This window comes from Corvus hawaiiensis, chromosome 7 (genome assembly GCF_020740725.1).
Source record: "Corvus hawaiiensis isolate bCorHaw1 chromosome 7, bCorHaw1.pri.cur, whole genome shotgun sequence".
NCBI lineage: Eukaryota > Metazoa > Chordata > Aves > Passeriformes > Corvidae > Corvus > Corvus hawaiiensis.
In genome coordinates this window covers 40,578,448-40,602,078 of record NC_063219.1, presented here as the reverse complement: position 1 = coordinate 40,602,078, position 23,631 = coordinate 40,578,448, and the positions used below count along the sequence as shown (strand labels likewise).

Below are 23,631 nucleotides of genomic sequence, written 5' to 3'. Positions count from 1 at the left end.
TGACAATTGTTGGAGTTACAGAAAGCAATTACTGTTTGTCACAGAAGAAAATGACCTATCACTTTCGAGGGTCAAGGTTGTTGCATTAGAGCTTCTTTATTCCAGAGCCTGGAGGTCGTATAGTTCTTGCTTTTATATTAATCATGCCTCCTCTATCTCTTCAGCTTCAGTTGTTTTGAGATGTAATGTGGATGGCTTTGTTGCGGAAAGACAAATGCTTCATAATTGAAAGAAGCATTTTTGATAGTGTGTGATAGTCTTCATACATCTTTTCATTAGGACGTGGTAATGCATGAATGAGAGTAAGACCTCTTCATACGGCATATACCTGGATGTTTGTATCCTGTAGCCACATGTCTTTAAAAGTGAGAGAAATGGAAGAAAAAATAAGGTGATGTTTTATGCTTTTAGCTTTCAAAGGCTCTTAATGACATAGGTGCTTGTTAACGTAGCAGTGGAGCACATACGAAGACAGTTTATGGAAATTTTTATGCTTTCAGTTGCTTAACTAGTTCATGATGTCCAGTATCTTGATGGTATTCTTCCTGGATTGTGTGGACACCATTTGATACAACTGGATTCAGGGATGCTTAACTCCATATTCTGACATGTATTTTTTTTTCTCCTCAGTTTTTTGTTTTTTCAGTGGTCTTTTATGCCTTTTATTTATTTATTTATTTATTTATTTATTTTTTTTGATATTGTGGTGGCTGTTGTAACTATAGAATAACTGAATGGCTTCCTTACATCCCCCAGAAAAAATAAATTACAAATTACTTCCATTTATTCTGTGAGAGTTCTGTGTGCAATTTTTGTATACTGGAGTAAGTAACTGTTTTTCCTTTCCTTTTCATGAAGTTAGGGTTTTGTAGTGCCAGTGGAAAAAAAAAAAGGAGAAAAACAAGTGAACACCATGTCACATATGTGACCCCCCCCCCCCCCCCCCTCCCCTGCTTCTGCTAAAAAAAGCCAACCCTACCAAACAAGTCAGCAAACATTTATTCTCTCTTGTTTTGTATTACGTTTTGGTATGACTTTGGAGCTCATCAACAAAAATGCTAACTTGATAGTACCTTATAGTAACCATGTGTTATTTCAATTAATTCAATTGAAAAAAAAATCTGTAAAATGAGAACAGTAGAAAAAAATGGTGTGCTGTATTCTTGTTTTAATAGTTTTGGGGTGATTTCAAAACATAGGTTTGATACTTTTGGAGCTAGGGTTGCAAACAAGTTGCTTTTTATCTATGAACTATAAGACAGCATATAACCCGCAAAACTAAAATATGGTATTAGTATAATGAGAGAAAAATGTCTTTTAAAATACCTTTGTAATTTAAAAATTTTTATGGTCAGCTTGGAGTAGTAGAATAAATAATTCCATTCTGTATTCATCTCTTCTTCAGTAAAGTGTTTTATGTACCTGTTATGTATAGTGCGAACTTTAACATACTGTCACTGAACTTGCTGGATTGTTTAACTTTTTTTCGTGATGATCTTGCATGTTCAGGCAAAGAAAATACACTTGTATTCATTTAATGATGCTAAATTCTGTCCTGTTTAATCATTAGATAAATAGAGAGGGTATTTTTCTAAAATGTGGTGTTCTGGTAAATTCTTGTATTAAGGGGCATGCAACTTGAGCTGTGAAACTGTAGTTTGTTCCAAGCAACAGCCAGTTTTTATTAGATGTTCCTGCAGTTTTACAGAGGAAATAAAACTCCTTTGTTTCTATAGTAGTACCTATTGATTTTTCTTTCAAGGCTGTGTTAACAATGCTGATAGAAGCTATGCAATTAGAATTGACATTTAGCAGTAAGCAGAGAAAGAAATTTTGTAACATAAAAAGTGCTGTACATACAGTGTTAAAATATTTTGTGGTATCGCTGTACTTGAAGCAGTGAAACCAGGAGGACAGGATACTTGAAAGGTCGGAAAATGAGAGAAAGAACAAATGATGCAAAAAGAAAATGACACTGAGGTCTTGGTTTAATACAAATGTATTCCAGGTTGATGGCTGATTTCATTAGCAAATCTCATTGTTATGCAATGTCTGTTCTTCTGCAGCAAAATGAATATTGTATTCTCAGAGGGTCTGTGTATGTGTACTTTGATGATAGATAAAGAATATATTTATTGTTGTTCCAAGCTTTTAAAACTTCTGAAATATCTTTATCGTTTCAAAATAATTTAATTTTAACTTTCAAGTAATGTGGTAAATTAATGGTTATTTTTGTGGAAAATAGCAGTTTAACCCTCCTTCTATGTGCATTTCTCTGCTGTGCTTGCTACCTATGTAATCTTTTCTCCAAAATCTTGTTTGACCAAATAGCAGTTAATACTGAGTTTATCCCCTGCCACCCCATACATACATGTAAAGAAAATTAAGAATATTGGTTTCTTTAATGCTTTTTAAAATGGATGATAGTAGTATATGCAGAACATGTAAATAAATGTCATCTTGGTGTCAAATCTCATAAAACTCAAATGACTATATGTTGATAGGTTGTATTGAAAAATATTAGCAAAACTTTATGGTAAGATATATCAACTCTATTATGAAATGGCATGTTTTAGTACATAGGACAGTGTGTTCCTTGAGATCCTGATATGCTTTAGTTTGTTTTGTTTCCAAGTTGCTAGTTAAAACCATTCAGTAATACTAAGACATTTTGATAATCAAAATGCGAAAAATGAAAAGGAACATACAAGAAGGTTTTGATGCAGGAAAATTAAAATGTACTGAAATTATTTAATTCAGTTATTTTTCTATGCTCTTTGAGTATTTATTCCATGTATATATACTTCGTAGGGTTGTAGTGGCAAATGTTTGAAATGCTGCTAAATAAGCTATGGTTTGGGATTTTTAGTAGTTCTGTGATTAGTTTTAGGTAATGAGCCTGCATGAATAATGATTTTGGGCACAGAAGTAATGTAAAGAATAAGCTGGTTTTCTGGGTTTTTGTGTGACTTCTATGTGCCCTGAAACAATTCTGTAGTTACTAGGCTTTTGGTAGAGATGTATTTAATAAGAGTAGAATCTGGCTCTTTCTGAGTGATGGTTCACTGGTAGCTACTGTGTCTACTGTGTTTATTCCAAATCCGAGATACCATTTTAAGGATCAAATCGACAGATGCAGTGTTCATGCATTTTGTAAACAATTCAGTGAGGACCAAAAGGCCTTGAGAATAAAGCTAAATCATGAGCAATATGACCCATAAATGTGACCAGGATATGTGGGACGTAGAACAAAGAGAAGATTGTTGCCTCTCTTTCTCTTGGCTTTGGTAGGCTAAAACCAGTGTAAGGATGCAGATGACTTACTGTCAGCTGATGGGTTTTAAAGACTGGTTGATGTAGTTGTTCTTGGTGGTGAGAAACTATTTGAAATAAGGTAATCTATCTTGTGATGCAACTTTGTTTTCAGTTGTGGAAACCACTTTAGACCAATCCAGTGTAACAGTGGAACTCAAGAGTGGGCTCTGTACAGTAGCATATGTAGGGAAAAAATGGTACTGAGGCTTGTAAATGTTGTCAGAGAGCCTGAATTTATAGGGACACAAGTAGGACTTGGTTTGGTGTGCCATTGCGTGAAGGTCTCTGAGGAGTAAAAGGTGGTTGAGACTTTTGTCACAGGCTGAATGTGGGGAAGAAAGTTGGTTGTTGGGTCCATCCTTTGTGGACACACCCCTCCTCCTTCCAATCTTTTGTATTTTAGCTGGAGGTCATTTCTCTTAACTTGTTAGTTTTTCTTGAATAAAAAGAAAATGTATCTGTTACTCCTTAAGTAATGAATTGTCCCTTTTGTCTCCTCCTTATGGGTCCATGCAGTTAGTGTCAGAGGATTCCAGCTAAAATTGCTAGAAGCGAAAGACAGACTAATACTGCATTGGAAACTTTTATAAATAAATATATTGATTTAATAAACTGCAGGAAGTTTATGCTCTCCAACACCATTAATGCAGGTTGTGTTCACAGGTGATGCTGGATTTAGGTATTGGGTCTGTATTCATAAATGTTTGCTATTTTGAGCAAGTATTTCGGCTATGAAGTAATATGTGTTTCTTGCAACAATTTTGAAGTTGGATCAAGTGCCCTTGCATATTTCTCCTGCTATACAAATAATTTTTCTTGGATTGCATGTTGTGGTTCAAGCCCTTGTGCTGTTATTTTAGGTCACTGAAACAGTTTCACTTGTATCAACAGGTTGTCTAGTAAGTTAACTTGCAGAAATTCTGTATTCTGGTTTTGGACCAAATACTTTATTCTAGTTGCTTAGGGGAACTGAGCTTTTTGTTCTGTTAATCAAGGTTTTTATTTTGGGGGGAGTGTTCTTGTTTATTTGTTGGGGGTTGCTTTTTCATTTTTTTCCCTTTTAACTTTTGTGGTAACCTAGGACCCTCTTCAGTTCCACCATGAAAACACGATTTTTAAACTGGAACTTGCAGAAATTAATTTTTGGAATGGTTATAGGTAGGGAACAACCTGTAATCTCTTCTCATTGAATCAGTGCCATGCGTTCAGTCCATATGCGGTTATTTCTTTTTGTAGAGGAAAGGTGTTTGGCGGTTGATTTTTTTTTTTTCTTTTAAAATTGTGTTAATTAAATAATTATTATGATTTCTGAATATTGTGAGTAGATTTCTTTAATTGTGGTTTTTTTTTGAGGTTGATGCCTAAATTCACATGCAGTAATTAGAGTTTGTTTTCTCAGTTCCAGATTTTTCCAGGGTTGTTTCAGGTTATGGTTTCATAGCACTTTTCCATTCCAGAACAACTTGGGGAGCAGTTTGTTCTGGAGAGAGACAGAGAGAGGGGGTGTGTGTGTGTGTACATAAGCATAATTTACAAGAAAATAAAGATTTTTTTTTTTTTGGGCTTGGCATAAAAAAAGAAAACAATGCAGCCTGGCACTGATGCTTATGTAACATTGTGGGAAAAATTTCTTCATAGTTCAGTTGGTTTTATGTTTTTCTGCTACCTTTTCCCCTCGTGTAATTAAGATGAAGCTGCATACTTCACTTGAGCTGGTTTTTCAGCGAGCAGCTGTGTTACTGGTGATCCAAGTGCTCCGCCTGCCTTTCGGTTTGTTTACCAGGAAATCAAGATGTGTAAACTGCAGGAAGCACTGTTTGACCCTCTCCGACAGTATCTCATTACAATAATTGCTAACCTCTGAATAAGACAGCCATGTTTTATGTGTAACACAGAGGGAGCTTGTGGTAGATTTTAGATGCTTCCTTAAGTACAGCTTTGTCAGCGCTTGCTTGGATTTCATTTTCAGGATAGCTTTTGACAATAAGCATCTAGCGACCTTTGGGCTCAGCAAACTCGGACATGATAGCATGTGTGCTTTCTTCCTACTTGACTGAAAAAGAAAGCAAACAACAAAAACCTCCAAGACCAAACCCTCGGCTTGTTTTGGAGTGCTGTCACTGCTCTGTAGCGACAGGATAATGGCTACTTCCTGATTAAACCCCTCTCCACAGTAAGCTGTTCATGTTCTCTATCTATTCTCCTGTGATGCCAAGTGTTCAGTGCTTTTCTTCTGTGCCTCCTTCCCCCTCCTTTTCCCCCTGCCTGCCCACCCTCCCCCCAGCCTTCCCTGGGTTAATAGTTTGAAATGTTTATAGATTAAAGAAGAATACAAAAAGAGTATGTAGAGTAGCTTTTTTTTTTTTTTTTTAATTCTAGGACAACTACGGCTTCTTGTAATGTTTATCTGACAGTAGTGATGAGCAAAAAATCTGATTTTCATGAGATTGAAAAACCCCAAACTATTGAAGTCTATTTAGGTTTTAGACAACTGGTACTAACTTTATGAAAAATTCTGATGCATATTCACTGGACAAATACAGTGACATAGAATGTGAATTTGTGTCATGCAAATTCTGAAGTATTGGTATTTTCATAATATTTTTATCACTTCCAGAACTGTTTCCTGTCTAACAAACATAGTCTTCAAATAAAACAAAACAGCGTTTTGGTCACCTTTTTTTATATGACCGTGTAAGTGCTGTTTCTGTCTTTATTTCAGTTGATGTGTTATTTTTCCTTCAAGTAATTTCTTGGCTCTTTGTGGTGAGGACCAGGTGAGTGTGAGCTATCACTCAGTGCACAGGTGTGGTTTTATTTTTCTCAAGAGTATCATTCTAACAGATTTCATATTGTAAAACAATGGTTACAGTGTGTTTTTGGTCTTACACGGCTTGTTAAATGGGTCTACAATGATTTTATTTTTCTTAAGGTTGGTCTTCTGTTGTGCTGGTAAAAATAGCATAGCATTTGGAGTAGTGCTGTACCTATCACGATAAGTGTTACTGAAGTTCTATAGTATATAATACCAGTGCGTGTTCATGGTTATTTTGTGGAAGTTTAGAAAAGTGCTGAATTAAATTTTGCAGTTCTAATATAAATTAATAATAAAATAATATAGTGTTCTTGGTACCAAAGACTTTATTTTTTCCCTTTGTAAACTAGAGCATAAAAAACCTTGTAGTGAATTCCTAGCCAAAATCATTGTTGCTTTTCAAAGGCGCGCTTTTTCTATTATCGTATCTTACGTGGAAATAAAATGATGTACAATTTCATTTAGCAACAGGACATATCCACTATGTTAACAGAAACTGGAACCAAAAGTGAAACATGGAGAAAAAGTATGATTCAGTTAAAAGAAAGAGATGTTTTTATAATAGATGGTTAAAAAATAGGTATTGAATTAAATAGCTGTTACTAAAAAACTTGCGAAGTAGACAGCATATATGAGAAATCTGTTTTGTTTGCACTGTGAGAAAAATAAGTAGGTGAGGAACAGTGTTCCTCCAGCTTGGGGTATAAAAATGTTTTTGGACATGTTTGATCTATTAGTTCACACGAGTTGTTAGCTATGGAGAAAAGGGTGTGGACAATGGAGTGGCTAGAGCATGTAGATACAGGCCTATTTTAAGGAGAACAAGGCAGGGAAAATGCCATGGGGAAGAAAGGAAGAGGGAGTCAAGGTATATTACTTTTTTAAAGGGTTTTCTTTTTACGAATTGGCAAAGACCTGTTATTTGGAAGCTATTGATTTGAATTCTTCTTTCCCCAAAATACTTATGCTGTATTCTGAGGATTACTGAGGAATGAGTGCCATTCTCTATGAAACTCTGACTTTTTCATCTTGGGAACATTGACTGAAAGATAAAGGTTTCACATGATAGCTGCAGGTTTTATACACATGCTGCCTCCCTTACAAGCCCTTTAATGTTGGTATTTAATTTGGAAGCCCAGTGACCTGGAGCACTATTCTATACTGATGTCTCTTACAAAACAAGAGCACGTTGATTTTTTTTTTAACAAAATACTGAATTGCTGCTGTTAACAGATAAACTGATAAGCTTCATATAGTCTGATATTCCAGATAAGTTACAGTAGTGTTTAATACTGACTCTGTCTATGAAATGTCCTCGTTTGGGTACCAGCAAAATGTGTGTGTTGTCTTCCAGCAGACTTCCTTGCTGTCCAGCCATCTTCTTGTACCCCTGCTCCGTTCTTTCTGATGTCCTTCGAGCCCTTGCTATTTGTAATCTTTTTTCATATTCTGCCTCTATAGGGACTCTTAAAGCTGGGTGCCTCACAGCTGACCTTGTTGGCTCAAGCTTCAGCCTAATTTACAGAACCTGGTTCCTGCAGAACAGGCAGAACAGCCCTGATGGGAGCTGTAGGAGCTGCATTACCTGGGCTGCCTGGGGGAAGTGTGTGAGGCAGCAGTGGCCGAGGGATACAGCTGTTTTTGCTGTGCAGGGAAGGGCAGATCCTAACCCTGGGCCCAGCCATAGGCCCTCATGGACCTCTTGAATTGAATGCTGGGTGGCTGGAGTTGGGACTGCTTAGGCTTCCTGCTTCAACACCCCACAAGAGAGCCCCAGTTTTATCTGTGAGATACGACCATCATTGACTGCTTGGCTTTGCAGAGTGCCTTTAAATTTTGAAAGAATGGTTTATTGCAATGTGTATCACTGTTAATCTTTAAAAAGTTTTCAAGCTTTGCAAGCAAACAACATCTGGTACAGTAAAAAATGGCCTCCTGTGTTTTAACCAATGTTCTTTAATCATGTAGGAAGATGTAATGTTTAGCATGTGGCTTTGTTAGAGCCTGAAATCTAGATACAGTACTTTTGTTTTGAAGATGGAAGTATGGATGGTTTATTATCTTCTTTCTTTCCGGTTTGTGGAAATAAAAGTGCAATGTTGGCAGGGGTTTTTTGTGTCTAACCACTTCTTTAGTTTGTAAATAATATCAAGATGTCAGATTTGCATCTGCTTGTTTTGTAAAAATAAAGTTGTGAATGGAGTCAGCCAGAATAGTCTTCTGACATGGTAATACCTGCTGCGGCTTCTGTTGAGGCTTAATTTTATTTCTTTGTATCTTAAGACCCCCATTATTTTTCCTTCTAGTTTGTTTTGTGGGGGTTTTGTTTTGCTTAAATGTCTCAGTTTTTAAAAAGATCATGATACCTTTAAAATTGGAAGGAACAGTGAACAAATAAGCTAAGAAAGATGTTTTGCAAAAGGGGGTGGATGCCAGTGATGAAGCTGACTCAAAACAATGGCTGTTATGGCACGTAACACTTCCTTCAAGAACTGGTTCTGGGTTTCCAAAGAACCGTGAGAGTGCAACTGCGTGAAAATGTGGAAACCATTTATCTGTGTCTCAGCCTGTTAGTGGGAACTACTACATTCCTGCTAGATGACACTGCAAGGTGCTTTTAAGAGTTCAAACCTGAGGAATTAGCATTCCTCAATGATAAGTTTTTTAGTCAAGGTGCCAAAACTCAGTCAGTGACATGAGAGGCTGATAGGCTTCTTTGCTCTCCTGTGGGCTAAAACTAGTTTTCGCTAGCTTTGGAGAACCTAATGTACAACTTAGATGTTTGACTTTTTCTCTTTTTGTTTTAACATAAAATGATATTAATGTTAGAATAATGAGACTGAAGTTTGGTGCTATTCTGAATCAAACTCAACACCCTTTGCAAAGCCTGAGGCTGGTACAGGAGCACATTGAAAAGATTTGTTTCTCCTGAATGCTTTTCTGGAACTGTTGGTATCTATAATTCATTTCTCATCAGAATATGCTGGTGGTTATAGTTTTTAGCAATATTTGAAGGACTAGAATAGAACTTAAATTGTTAGGATGAAAAACTCAAAAAACTCCCAACAAACAAAAACCCCCCAAAAAATCTTTAGGTCATTGTTAAGGAGGACTTTGACTACCATCCTTCCCCCTTGTTACTTGTTAGATATAGGTGGTCTGTAAGTTAAGGACTCCAGGGTAAAAGAACCCTTTTCTCAGTGTCTTTTCTTCTTGCAGGGCAGTGCCCATGGACTAGTTCTGAGCTTGTTATTTTGACGCATGTGGAGTTCATACACCCAAAAAGATATTTGGTTTGTAGTTATTTCTTCCCCAAATTACTTTAGCTTATGCTTTTAAAGATTTATCTGAAGTTTTCTCTATGCAGTCATTTCTTTGTGTCTTTTTTTCCAGCATGAAGCAAAATAATACCAAGTGGGCAAACCACATTGTTTGTACTGAGTCCTTTTGAGAGTTTTTGTATATATATTTTTTAAATCAGATACTTTAGGCTTCACAAAGTTAGCTGTTGGTTTAATGCCTTCTATTATTATTTGGCAAAATTAGGCAAGACTCAGTTACGGAAATACTAAAAAGCATGTTTGGCGCAAGCGCTGTTGAATTTTAACAATTCCTAGACAAGCCTGTGGCAGCTTTTGCCATCAGAGGTTCAGCAGGGCACTTCCTCTGTAGGTGTTTTCTCCAGCTCTGTAATTGGAGCTAAGCCTCAATTTTGAGCTTGAGATCAAATCTGGCTTTTGAACCATGGGAAGAGGTGTACGATAGGATGGCTAAACGAGGAGCTAAGTTTCTGAGTGGTGGAATACCAGCAGAGAAGCAGAAAATTTGCCTCTGACAGATTGAAATTCAGGTTTTTGAACAGTACAGGAAAAAGAAAAAAAAGAAAAAAAAAGGCATTGACTTCAGCTGTCCCAGTGTTTTTTACTGATTTTTGAACTACTGTTGCATAGGATTTCTAGCGGTTTTAGGGTGGTTCAGAGCCATCCTAAACAAGAATTTTTGCTGTATATTTAAAAAATGTTGTATTGATTATCAATATGCAAAGATTTAATAATACTTCATAATTTTAAAATTATAGAGGTAGTTGTAGAAAGTTTGCTCAGTGCCCTCACAAACTGAAGTAATAGTATAAAATGCTAAGTCCTGCTTCTGTAGAACAAAATGTAGCAGTACTAGAATCTAGTGCAAATGAACCCAAAGTTACTGAAGTTTCATAAGCAGAATGTTAAAAAAACCCCAAAAGGTATGTCGGGAATGAAAGATTGGGCTTTTACATAGAAATTGGAAACATGTCTTTAAGCTGAACTGTTAGGCATGAAGTTAAAAACTGGTATTCATCCCAAGATAGTATAAAATATTGCAGTGATCCGTTTATTTGTTGGTTTGGGGTTTTTTTAGGAACAGAAAGCTCTGTAAAACCTCAGTTCTGAAATGATAAATCCTTTGTTTTGGTTTGATGACAAAATCTGGTGAACGTGCCTCTTTAGGGCATTTACCAAACTGATGGCAGAGAATTTTTGCATTTGAATGTTCTTCAGATGCTATTATTTCAGCCTCTGCAGTTATGACAAGAGTTCAGGGTTTGCATCAATTTTATGTGGTACCACTATTTATTTGCTGTTTAGAATCTGCTTAGAAGCATTGGAATACAGGCATGTCATGCTGTCATCTCCACTGCATGAGCGAAGTCTCCATAAAGCCTTAATGTCTGCGCAGAGTTGCACTGTACCATTGCCACCCTGGTATCTAAATCATGACTGCTCCTCTTCTTGAGCTGGATGAATTGCATAGCTTTTCCATTGGTAAAAGCAGCTTACAGGAAATTGTCACGTGGAATTCGCTGTGCTGCAAGAAGTGGATTGGGCAGCTGCTTCTGTAGGGTGAGCATTCCTGACTGAAAGTGTGTACATCCGTGTAAGAAGCTATCCCCACCCATCTGCTTCTGTGTTTTGAGGGTAGTTGTGTCAACTTTTCCTAACCTATCATAGAAGTGAAAATAAGGTGAAGGGATGTGTGTTCTTAATAAAAGTAGTAACTGCTAAACATAGACGTATAAAGTTGATAACCTCATACAGAATAACAGATAATGCAGATAGATTTGATTTTAGGAGGGTAGGTTTAGATTAGATGTTAGGAAGAAATTAAGAGTGGTAAGACACTGGCACAGGTTGGCCAGAGAGATTGTGGACTCCCCATCCCTGGCACTGTTCAAGGCCGGGTTGGATGGGTCTGTGGGCAGCCTCATCCAGTGAAAGGTGTCCCTGCCCATGGTGGGGTGTGTGTGTAATGAAATGAGCTTTCAAGGTCCCTTCCAGCCCAAACCATTCTATGATTCTGTTTATATATTTGTTTAAACCAGACTCTTAGTGTTGTTATTCTGGGTTTGAAACATTTGAGTAGACTTGGGTCACTTCAACATTAAGTGCCTCTCTGCAGTGCTGTGTTGCCTCTTAGTGTGGCCGTGCACTTTTTGTGGTACAAATTGGATAGATTAGATTTCGTGCCCAGCATTATGGAGCTTTCAGAGATGTATTCTGAGTTTTGTCCAGAAGCGAGGCTTATGGAGGCTTGTAGTTTAGCCTGACCTGCGTGCCCCTCCTCCCTCCATGGCATGTAACGTAAGTGAATTATAATGTCCTCTGTCATTTGTAAGTATTCTTTCTTTACCATAATCATGAAGATCATGAAATGTGTGAATGCAGAAATATTCAAAGTGATGCTTATTTCTAATGGAAAGCAACACAGTTACTTGTAAAATAGGAGCAAATAAGTTTTTGAGTTGCAACTTATTTTGTATATTGCATATTCAATGATGAGTTTATCCTGTTGGATAGAGTCAAAATAGATGCATTGTTTAAAATGTCATTTTATCCTAAGTCTATTTAAAATGGCCACTACGTATTACTAAACAGTAGAATGGCAACTGATTCCTCTCTCTGTTTCTGTTTTTGGCAGCCCAGTTATGACTCAGTTATACCGAATTTAAGAGTTAGATCTGCTTTGAAGTGGCTTTTAGTAAGTCACCATATGTGGGTAAAGACTGTTAAAACAAATATTTATGGAATTGTGATATATTTGTGATTTTATGAATGTTTTCACTGCTGTGGATTCTGATGCCGTAAACAGTGAGTTGTTGTGTCACTAATTGAATGTGGCCTGATATGAGTCAGGGGAAGGCTATAAAGCCCATTTAGAATGTCATGCAGGAACATACAGTCTGCCTCACACAGTACAACTGGCAGTAACGTACTATGCGTACTGGTGCACTGAAGTGTCTTTGTATGATATCTTTGAAACACAAGCCAGTCTTGCTGTTGACTCACAAAAAGAGGTTTTATTGTGGTGGTTGATTTAGTAAAAGTTTTGTTGTGATGACTTTTTTTCCTAGAGAGCTTTACATAAAGTACTTAGAATAAATTATCGGAAGTGCCATAATTACAGTGACATTCTGCAAAATTCGCAATATTTAGCAGCTAACTTGGCTTTCATGATTTGTACAGTATTTCAGACAAGTAAAGTGGATCTCATTAATTATATGGGCACTTGTATGTGAGTTTAAAAATCTCAGTGTGTAAAACATCACAGCAGTAGTAAACCGTGTGTTGGAAGGCCTGTGACCAGACCTTGTTTCCAGAGCAGGGAGCATCACTGGGAGCCTCTGGTGTCCATAGTTTGTCTATAGGGAACTGCACCCATTCCTGTGGGTACCTCACTTCCTTCTCACCTGAGGTTTGGTCAGTGTGCTTGCTTGTTTTGTGGGTTTTTTTGTCACACCACTGGTTTTAAATCCACTCCTCCCTCCCTGGTTCTGTGGCCTCTGCGGAAGGTGTAGAACCCACAGGTACAGCTTGGCCTGCTGAGTCACCTCTGGGCTAGCACCCATGCTCTGCATTTACTTCTGAGCATGACCTCTTTGGAGAACGCATTTTGTATTTGTGATGTGCTGGACTGTGTGTTCTGAGAGACTCTGATGTACTTCTCTTCATCAGCTGCAAGATTTCTGGCATCAGAGCACTCATTGACACAAGAACCAGTGGCAGACTGACAATATTATGATATGATACAATGAAATATTGCTGAAAGGCAAGAGCACAATATTATGGGACTCTAGTTCTATAGTTTGCGGTCATAAAGTTGTTACAAATTTCACTTGGCCATTGAAAAAGACTGAAGCATATTTTGACCCAACTTCTTTTTCGCTGTGTTAGAGGTAATACCTGAAATAATGAAGCAGCACATGGGAGTGTAGAAGTTAAACTGGAATTTTAAGATGAGTTTGTCTAGTGTTTAGATGACTTCAAAACATACTTAATTGTATTCACACATCCTAGCTAACACTGATAGGATACTGTATCCATGACACTATCCTGTGAAGGGAATTACTCATTTGTACCTGTTTAAGAAAGGGGTTTTTCTTCTGCATTAGGGTACATTTCAGTGAAGATTTTGAGCATAGAATAGGTAGGTGATTGACTGTAAAGAAATTTTAACTTGATATATTTGAAAATGATTTGATTGCTGTTTCCTTTAGCAAACCTTTATCTTTTTTTAGTGTTTCTATTTTTATTAAACATTAGCAATTTTTTTCCCCAAAAAGACAACAATTTCTTGCGTAAAGCCTCACATACTTCCCTTCTTTGTTCCTTTTTACTGACAGCTTACTTTCTGTTTTCACTGAGTTCAGTTGCATTAAGGATTATTATTCACCATGGGAAATTCTTGGAAAATAGCTGGAGTTCTGGGCAAACCATTGAGAGGAACTACATAAATCACTACACCTGGAAAATTTTAAAAATCAAGTTTTTTTCCTAGTTTTACTTACTGATTTTTCTGTTTTACAAATTTGAGAGATTAAAAAATAGTCATGAAAGTTTATAAGTATTGACGGACAAAATAACTCCAATGGAACAAATATCTCACTTATACTTGAGGTTAAAAAGAATATGGATCTGTAACTGGTACGGACTTTTTTAGTCACAGAACACATTAGATATACAGTGTAATTATTGCTGATCCTGTCTAATGACTGTTTTGGGGATTATCTCTTTTGGAGTTAGCCATCTGTTGTGGTTAGAGTAATTAACTAAATATAATTAAGGGTTGACTTAGTTTGAAATCAAAACTATGTATGTCTCTAGGAAAAGAATATAATTTCTTACATTCAGAATAATTCGGAAATACCAATATTCCAGTTCTCTATTAAAGACATTAAACAAGCAGCTAAATTAAAGGCTGAAAAAGCACCCTCTCAAAAACACTTCCCAGACCCCTGGAAACTGAAATAAAAGGAGCAGGGTGGGGGTGGGAAAGAGAGGGGAACCTTAAAAGGGCAGCTTATTACTGTTCTCCCAGTTCTTATTTGATCAAACAGATGGCTTATGTTGGTTAAAAGCTTGCAAGTGTAGCTAAATTTACTTTTCTGTTTTAAAAATGTATTGATTTGCTAAGGATATATTCTTATTTATGATTCAAACATGGATTGCTTGTAGGTGGTTCTTAACTATGCTTATTTATAAAATACATTAGATGCTCACATCTGAGGAACTCTGGGCCTGTCAATCTGACTTTGATGCCAAGGTAGGTCATAGAGCAGATCGTCTTGAGTGCGGTCACACGGCACATACAGGACAGCCAGGGGATGGGGCATAGCCAGAATGGGTTTAGGAAGAGCAGGTCCTGCTTGAGCAACCTGATCTCCTGCTATGGCAAGGTGAACCCACTCAGCAGATGAGGGGAAGGCTGTGGATGTGTCTGCCTGGAGTCCAGCAGAGCCTTTGATACTGTCTCCCACACCATTCTCCCGGAGCAAGAGGCAGCCCATGGCTTGGACAGGTGCACTCTTTGCTGGGTTCAGAACTGGCTGCGTGGCCAGGCCCAGAGGGTGTGGTGGTGAATGGAATTCCTTCCAGCTAGGGTTGGCCACCAGTGGTGTCCCCAGGGCTCAGTATTGGGGCCAGTCCTGTTCAATATCTTTATCAGTGATTGGGATGAGGGGATTGAGTGCACCCTCAGTAAATTTGTGGATGACACCAAGTTGGGCGGGATTGTTGATCTGCTTGCGGGTAGGAAGGTTAGGAAGGCTGTGCAGGGGGATCTGGACAGGCTGGATTGATGGGCCAAGGACAAGTAAATGAGGTTCAGTAATGGGAAGTGCTGGGTCCTGCATTTGGATGACAACAACTCCCTGCAGTGCTCCAGGCTGGGGACAGAGTGGCTGGTAAGATGGAAAAGGCCATGGGGGTGCTGGTGAAAGTGGCTGTACGTGAGCCTGGGTGTGCCCAGGTGGGCAAGAGGGCCAAGGGCACCTGGCTTGTATCAGCCCTAGTGTGGCAGCAGGACCAGGGCAATGACATGTAGCTGGCACTGCTGAGGCAACTGGGGTGCTGTGCCCAGTTCTGGGTCCATCAGGAAGAGGAGGACGGACACTGAGGGGCTGGAGCAAGTCCAGAGACTGGAACAGAGCTGGAGAAGGGGCTGGAGCAGCAGGAGCAGCTGAGGGAGGGCTCAGCCTGGAGAAAAGAAGGTTCCTGAGGACCTTCTCCCTGTTTCCTACTCCCTGATGGGAGGGGAGGGAGTCAGGCTCTGCTCCCAGGGAACAGGGACAGGACAAGAGGGAATGGCCTCAAGCTGTGCCAGGGGGAGGGTCAGGTTGGACATCAGAGGAATTTCTTCATGGAAAGGGTGGTCAGGCGTTGGCAGGGGCTGCCAGGGGAGGTGGTGGAGTCCCCATCCCTGGAGGTGTTCCAGGAACGACTGGACATGGCACTCAGTGCTCTGGGCTCGATGACAAGGTGGGGATCGGGCACAGGTTGGACTTGATGATTTTGAAGGTCTTTTCCACATATGTAGGTTGGATTTCATGATTCTGTGGTAAAGACTTATTTTAGTGTTTTGTTATTACACACACAGCTTCTTTTTATTACAGTTTCTTTTTCTTTAGAAATTTGAGAGTTTTTGTGAGGGAACATAAAATATGAAATTTTAATCCTGAGTTTCGAATGGAGTGTGTTAAAGTTTAGAAGTACCTTTTCTTTTACAAGGAAATACTGTAATAATACCATTTTGATTTGTTTCTGACTTCCCTTATGCTCTCTGTAAATATAGTGACTTCGCTGTAGCCATAATGAAAACAATGAATGCCAAAATACAACAAATTTTTATTTGTACAAGGAATACTTGTTGGCCTCAAGTAAGTTCAGTCATTCATAGTGACTAAAAAAGTACTTCATTGTAATAATTTGTGTCTATCGATGTCTGTATACTAAAGATAGTAAATCTTTTTACTGTGTGTTTGTGAATGCTGTGGACTTAAGCCTGTAGATGCAAACTAAAACCATAATCTCTTATGAATGGGATTTTTATTAATTATTATCCTTCAGAGTAGTTGTAAAATATAGTGGACATATATATGTAATAAACACTGTATACAGTATTCTCCACTGATTAGCACATTAGATTGATTATAGTCACAGATTGCTAAAAATGAATGAGGTATTCTTTAACTGTGGATGGAAAATGTTTAGCTGGAGTATGTATTCAAGAGTCCTGAACGAAAAAATTAAAATGTTGAGTAATATTTTTCCTTCATAAATTTTCTGAAGGAAGTAGCTTTGTTATTTCTACTATTGTTCTGAAGGAAAAGGTCATACCCCCTATATTCAGTATAGTAGTAGATACTTTTTTTATTGCCGTATCAGTGTAAGTAGCTGATTTTTCTGTGGTTTTTTCTGTATTTGTATTTGTATTTTTTTGTATTTGCTGTAGGTTTTTAAATTTCATTTTTACTGGCTGAGGCAAACCAAGGATCTACTTTCTGGAGAAGCAGATAACAGGTTTTATGCTGTTTTTCCAAGTGTGCATTTGGGAAGTAACTGTTTAATACAACTTTGGATCAGAAGTGCTGTTTAACATACCAGTTTTCTAAATTGTCTAAAATAGCATTTGGAAAAGTGGGTCTTTCTTGTGTACTTGGCATTCTGCTTTACAAGTACTGGGAGTGAGATTTTATAACAGTGGTTTGATTTAGGTTCAGTACTTATCCCCCTCAGATTTCAGGAGTAAATCTGAGAAAGCGTGTTGCCTCTGTCCATGAGAGAGACTTCACAACAGGAATGGGTTTCTTAGAAGTTTCCCTGTTAGGAGTTCAATGTGCTTAGTCTCATGGTATTTTTAATAGTATAGGGACTTTGAAATTTTCCTCACCTTACCTATACTGTGATCCTGACTCACTATCAACTGCTGCTCTGGCAGATTGAGTCAGACAATCTGTTGATGCTGCTTACCACTCTGCAAAGACATCGTCTTGGCTGCATTTCTGAAGTATTTGAGAAACTACTTCACAGAAACACAGAATATGCTGAGTTGGAAGGGACCCACAAAGATCACTGAGTCTAACTCAGTGATCAGACCATCCCCAAGAGCCACACCGTGTGCCTGAGAGTATTGTCCAAACTTCTTCTAGTGTTTTTAATAATATTACTGTCTGTTTTCCTTAAAATACATATGCTTGTTCAGTGAAGTAAGACTGGTGAGTTTTGATTTAGATCATTCATGGCACATATAAAAATGTCTTATTTTGTATGAAAAGCTCTCCCGGAAATAACACCGACAACAACAAAAAGCCCCTAGCAACTTAACAAGAGTTCTTGTATTTATACTATCTCACCATAATTGCTGGGTCTTTCCTTAAATTAAGAGTCTAGATACGGATGTTTTGGCATGCACCACAGGTTCTTTAAAGTTGTCTGTCAGGGAGCAACAAAGAGCAGGGTTGCTCTGCAAGGAGGGATAAGCTGGTAGTTGAGGGTTATGCAGGCAGGGCTTTTCCCAACTCCGGCACAGTCCCGTGCAGTCTGAACAGTGCTGGTCACAGCGTTAGACAAAATAGTGGAATCTGTCAGGCCCAGCGTCCATCTGGTTGTCTGATCAGAAGTAGCAGAAGATGGGAGCTGATGCCATCCTAGAGGGAAGCTAGAACATGGAATGTAGCCAAGAGGCAGGGGCACAGGCGGGCTGCAAGAACAATGGGCTGGTTCTGGCAAGGGCTGAAGGCTCCAGCCTGAGCTGAAATGGAGCTCCTGACCACAGGGTGTGGTAGAGGTGTTCAAGTTGAAATGTAGTGAACTCTGAACAGCAGTACCATATTCCCATAGTGCTGCAGCTCTGCTGAGTTCTCTGATGAATGGGTGCTGTTAATGGGATGTACCTCACATGTGAAGGTCTCATAGGAACCTCTTGAGAATTTAGGGCAGATCCTGAGACACAGTCAGCACAGACAGTCCCGTAGTCCCTTGCAATTTCCTTTGCTGCCATAGAAGACAGACATTTATTTTCTCTCTTCCAGATATGGAGTCTGGAGAGCGGTTAACGTCATCATCAGTCTCTTCTACTGCAGCTGCTTCCACTCCAGCATCTTCGACACCGTCGGTAGCTTCAGAAGTATCGAAAGGTGGCCTTTCCACTGGAGCTGCAACGCTGAGCTCCACAATCAACACATGTGGTAAAAATGACTCAATTCTATATAGCAATGTAATTTTAGTGTTTGTCAGCACTTGTAATTACTACTACAAGTCAAATGTAATAAGGTTGCATAGATACATCCGGGAAAAATATTTGAGGGTTTTTGTATTTGCCAAGTGACATTCATTTGCTGTGAATACATTTTACATAGTACTTACTTGTTGAAGGAATGAAATTAATTAAGAATTGCCTGTTTAAAATGTGGGAAAAAAAATTCAGTTTGCAAGGCTGCCTTGAAAGCGAGGATCAAATAAAGGGTTCATCTAGCAAACTCTGTGCCACTTTCAGATTAAGTTGTAATAATCAGCGTCTTGAACGTACATCATGTTCTCAGCATTTAAGCCCAGCCCATACTGTAGTTTTACATTTGGAGAAATATTTTTTTCCAATAGAGCTTGAAACTGAAAAGATGAATTTCACAACGTCACAGTCTTGGATAATCTTGACTAGAGTGAAATACTTTACCTTGAATCAGAAACATAAATGGAAGATTTCTCCATGCAAGAATCTAATTTTTGTGAATGAAACTCCTATTTCAGCTGAATGGTGCATATGGCATCCACAGAACAAGAAATGGTAAACTCTTCCCTGCTATTTCTCACTTAACTTTAGGAAAACAGATCTTTTTTTGGAGAACATTGTTTCTGTTAGCCTGTAAATAGGAAGTTTTTTTATCTTAAATCCATGGTAATCCCCTGTTTTCGGAACAAACTCTGTTCTTGCAGCAGAGTGAGCAAAAGTATATTCTCCAAACTTAAAAACTTTACAGCCCTGATAATACATAATGAGTAGATTCCAAGTCTGTGACTTCGTCCTGCATTTGTTTGTTTGCAGCTGCCACAAGAAGCTGAAACGAGAATGTCTGCAGACCTAGAGTTATGTCTCTATTTATTTTAATTTCTCTAAAATCAGCCAGAAAATTCTAAACTAAAACTCTTCTGGAGTAAATAACAAAGCATTTCATTTTTCAGTACCCCACTAAAAATCTCCAAAAGAATTTTTTGTCTATGTTCATTAGTCCATGCCACTTGAAATGGTTTTCAGTGGTGGTTCCCAGAATGTAGTAGGAATTAATTTCTGTATGGCTATTAACTTGAGGATTTCTGTGACCCATTTACCTCTCCTTGCTGCTTTTGCTGTGTACATATTACATCATGTAATTCTGTGTCTCCTGTTAACTGTAACTCCTGTTAAATGTTCTGTGCATTTATAGGCTATATATTTGGTCTACCAAAATACAGTAAGACTGAAGTAGATGAATAATATAATAAAGATATTAAACTGTCAATTTTGTTCTTCATTAGAAAACACAGGTAGTTCTTTACTAAAGGCCTTTTAAAAATTCTATTCTCATCTTTTATTTAAAAAAAAAGTTTCATTTCTGTCTGATAGCTAATAGTTAAAAAGACTGAGAGTAATTACCAGTATTCATGTTTTTTGATGGTCAGATCATTTGCCTGGTTGCATCTGATGTTAAGGAACGTACATATTTTTTCAAGGACACTTTGTCTTCCCAAAACCAAGCTGAAGTGTAGTTTACTATCACTACTGTCCCATCAGTTTTATTTATGAGTATGTCTGTTTCTCTGCTGATGACAGTGCACTGTGGTTACTGCTGTATCCACTCTGAAAAGGTGTACACTGTCCTAGAGAAATTCCACGGAAGTGTTTATGCTGTTAGCCAGCTGAAGACTCTTCTCCTTTGAATGACCTCTGGCGTGTCCTGAATTTACAAGATACTCTGTAGCCAAGATAGACTAGTATACTAGCCAGTTCTGAACTGAGATGTTCTTCACTCCTGCGATATTTAAAAAAACCCAACAATGTCTGTCAAGCAGATAATTGAATTATCTTCAAATTTAAAAATGCATTTTCCTAGTATCTAATAAAATAATTTTTGAAGAATGAGCAATTATTCTTACTAAGAGAAGGTAATGCATCTTAATGCATGCCTGAGATTAGAGAGAGTCCTTTTTATTCCAATTAATCTCTTCATTTTCTTTGCAGCAATCAATAGTCTATTAAATAGTCTCCACAATAAACTTGATTGCGTACTCTGTCAGGTGCCCACACCCACAATACATAGCAAGTTAGGACTGGGAATCTTTATGCTTTGCCAGGAAGATTAAACTACAAGTAAATTATTTTGGCATATTCCCAGGTCAAAATGACAAAGCCCCTGTATGAAACCATTATGGAATATATCACATACTGTTAGTTTAATTGGTTAATATGGCAGTAGTTCCTGAATAATTAAAGCATTCTAATCAAGTAAACAGGTATTTTATTTGCTTTCTTCTTATTCACCCATTGCTGAAAATAAGAAGCTGCATTGGAAAAGTCACTTGCCTCTGGAAAGAGGTTTACATTGACCCTCATGAGAATGTTAGCAACTTACATGAATATAAATCCATAGCTTTTTCTCTAAATAAAACCATAATTCAGTGTTTTGTCTTTACGGAGGGCAATAATATTAGTGTGTGAAACCATTTTAAGCTGAACAACAGAGTTGTGTTGTTTTGATGTTATCAGATCTGGAAAGTTCTTTATTTTTAATTTTCAAAAAAAAGAAAGTTCATTAACTTTTTATTAAATAACAAAACACAACAAACAAAACCCTACAAATTTTTTTTTTCTCAAACCAGAAGCTGTTTTTGTCAAAACAAAAATCTTTTAGTCTTTTTGGAGCTCCCTATTTCTCCTTAAACGAGATCCAGAACAATTTTGAAATTGTGTACGTAAATGCACAAAGTGACAGGATTTTTAAAATTGAAAAATCTGTAATTCTGCATTTGGTGTTCTGATTTACAGTAGCAAAGATTTTTTTTGAAATGCTGGCTATTTTTTGGGGCCTCAGTATTTATATAAAAATGACACTGTGGCTTCTCAAATAAATGTTGGAAAGATCAGGTTTAATGCCTAAAACGTAAAACTGTATGAATAGTTTCCTTTTTTTGGTAAGTCTGTTACATAGTCCTTGGTTTGTCAAATTTTTCATCTTAGGCTTGTAGATAGTTGTTGACTTCTGGAGATTTTAAATATTCTAGATGCTGAGTGACAATAGCAAAATTGAAATGGATGTATAAAAACAAAGTGGTGATTCCACTTTGTGGAATGTACAATGAAATGCTGAGGGAGAATGGGATGGTAGTATTAAAAGAGATGCAGATGCTTTGATTAAGTATATGAACAATAGTACAGTACAATTAATTGCCAACTCTGATAATAACGGAGTGCCCATGTTGTTATACAATCTAGATCAGTTTCTCGAGTTTTGGAAATCAGTGTTAAGATTTGCATTACATCTTAATTTTAATCTCTTTTTATACCTATCATTAAGAAACAGTCTTTAAGCTCATTCTTTAAACATGATACCAACTTCGTTTAGATTTCCTGCTTCAAATTATTACCTGATTTCTTTCTCAGTGTTTGGACTGCACAGTGCAAACTAGTCCAGGCACTAGCTAAACTATTTTTTAAAGACAAAAGTGTGATAATAAGCCAGAAATAGAACTAAAAAAAACCCCAAAACAACCCACCATCTATTTTTCAAGGTTATTGAAGAATGTAAAAGCAAGAATATGGAGGAAAAAAGGGGAGTGGGATATTTTATTAAGCATAACTTGAGTACTTTCATGTTTCAAAATTCTGTTTCCTTCAGTATGTCTTACAGGAATTACACAGATGAGTGAATAATTTTGAGTATTGTTTGGATAAGGAAATTTTACCTTTATTTTTAAGGAATAGACTTAGTAGAAACAACACTGAAGGAGAGACAGTTTCGAGTGCATTGATTTTGGATATTAGACATTACAGGAAACTGTTGTATTTGAGCACCTAAATATTTTTATTTCAAAGACTATCAAGCGCCTGGTAGTTCCTGCATTAAAGGAAGCCTCATTCAGAGTTATTATGAGGTTGATACTTTTTAAAATACAGCTTGGTAGGTCTGTGCTCTGTGTATGTTCATTATATTCTTACTCTTCAGATTTAATCATATGTTTGTGCCTCAATTACGTATCAACTTTCTCAGCAATCCCTTTTTAAAATTCGAATTTAAAAAAAAAAATGCCTTTTGACAATCCCTTTTTAAAATTTCTTTTCTCTTTTTTTAAAATAAAATTATTCTAAGTCTAGGTTTTTTTAACCTATGATTTATGAAGGAAAGTTAAAGAATGCGTCCATGTTCAGAGCATGTTCAGAGTTATTAAAATGCCTTTTTTTCAAGTGCTTGAATGAAATAGGCAGTGCTTTTCATTTAAATGAACAGATGATTTTGATGTTTCTCTGTTCATATGAGGACTTTTGTTTTTCCAACCAATGATAGGAATGGGTGATGTTCGTTATGTGTTTATAAACCATTTCCAGCCGTTTCCATGCTTTCCAGCTTTTTGTACTGAAAGACCAGTATTAGGAAATCCCACATGTAAGTAGTTTGGAATCACACGTGCAAGAAATTAGGAAGACCTGCTGGTGTTGGGAGGCATGTAGAAGGCAAACTTTGCTACCACTGTAATGATTAAAGGACAACAGAGAAAGGAGGAAAATATATTGTAATTTCTGTCACCCCAAGCGGTTCTCAGATTTGGTGTGTAAGGTGAATGCCCTTAAATGCCATGTTATGTTTGTATTTCTGCTGGTTGGCACATTGATGCTTTGTGTTTTAAAGTATTATTTAAGTATTTATTCCTTTCTAGCTCTTTTGAAAAGCTTGTATTTTACCATGAAGTTCATTAATATTAAGAAAGGCACTCATAGTTATCATTCTTTGTTACTAAGAGACCAGCATTGTTGAAATGTATGTTGCCCTTTGGAATAATGCTTTCAATCATTTATCTGTGCAGTGGTTAATAGAATTTCAAAAACTGTGCTCAAAAATATTTAACCTATTTGAAAGTAAGCCAAGAATGTTAAGGAGTGAGATTTAATATGAAATTTAGCTATGTGGAGCATGTTTAAGGTAAGTTAGTAACTTGAAGAGC

General features: G+C 37.4%; 1 protein-coding gene across 16 annotated transcripts in view; it reads left to right on the top strand.

Moving 5' to 3' along the window:
- Positions 1 to 23,631, top strand: part of BAZ2B (bromodomain adjacent to zinc finger domain 2B) — a 121,940-nt gene that overhangs the window by 39,269 nt on the left and 59,040 nt on the right. For 15 of the 16 annotated variants that reach the window (XM_048309937.1, XM_048309936.1, XM_048309935.1 and 12 more), the window contains one exon: positions 18,474 to 18,629. In XM_048309937.1, the coding sequence (XP_048165894.1) occupies positions 18,476 to 18,629 (154 nt within the window). In that variant the 5' untranslated portion in view covers positions 18,474 to 18,475. Of the gene's footprint in view, positions 1 to 5,190; positions 5,489 to 18,473; positions 18,630 to 23,631 lie in introns of those variants that run through there. The other variant, XM_048309924.1, reaches the window with a different exon arrangement.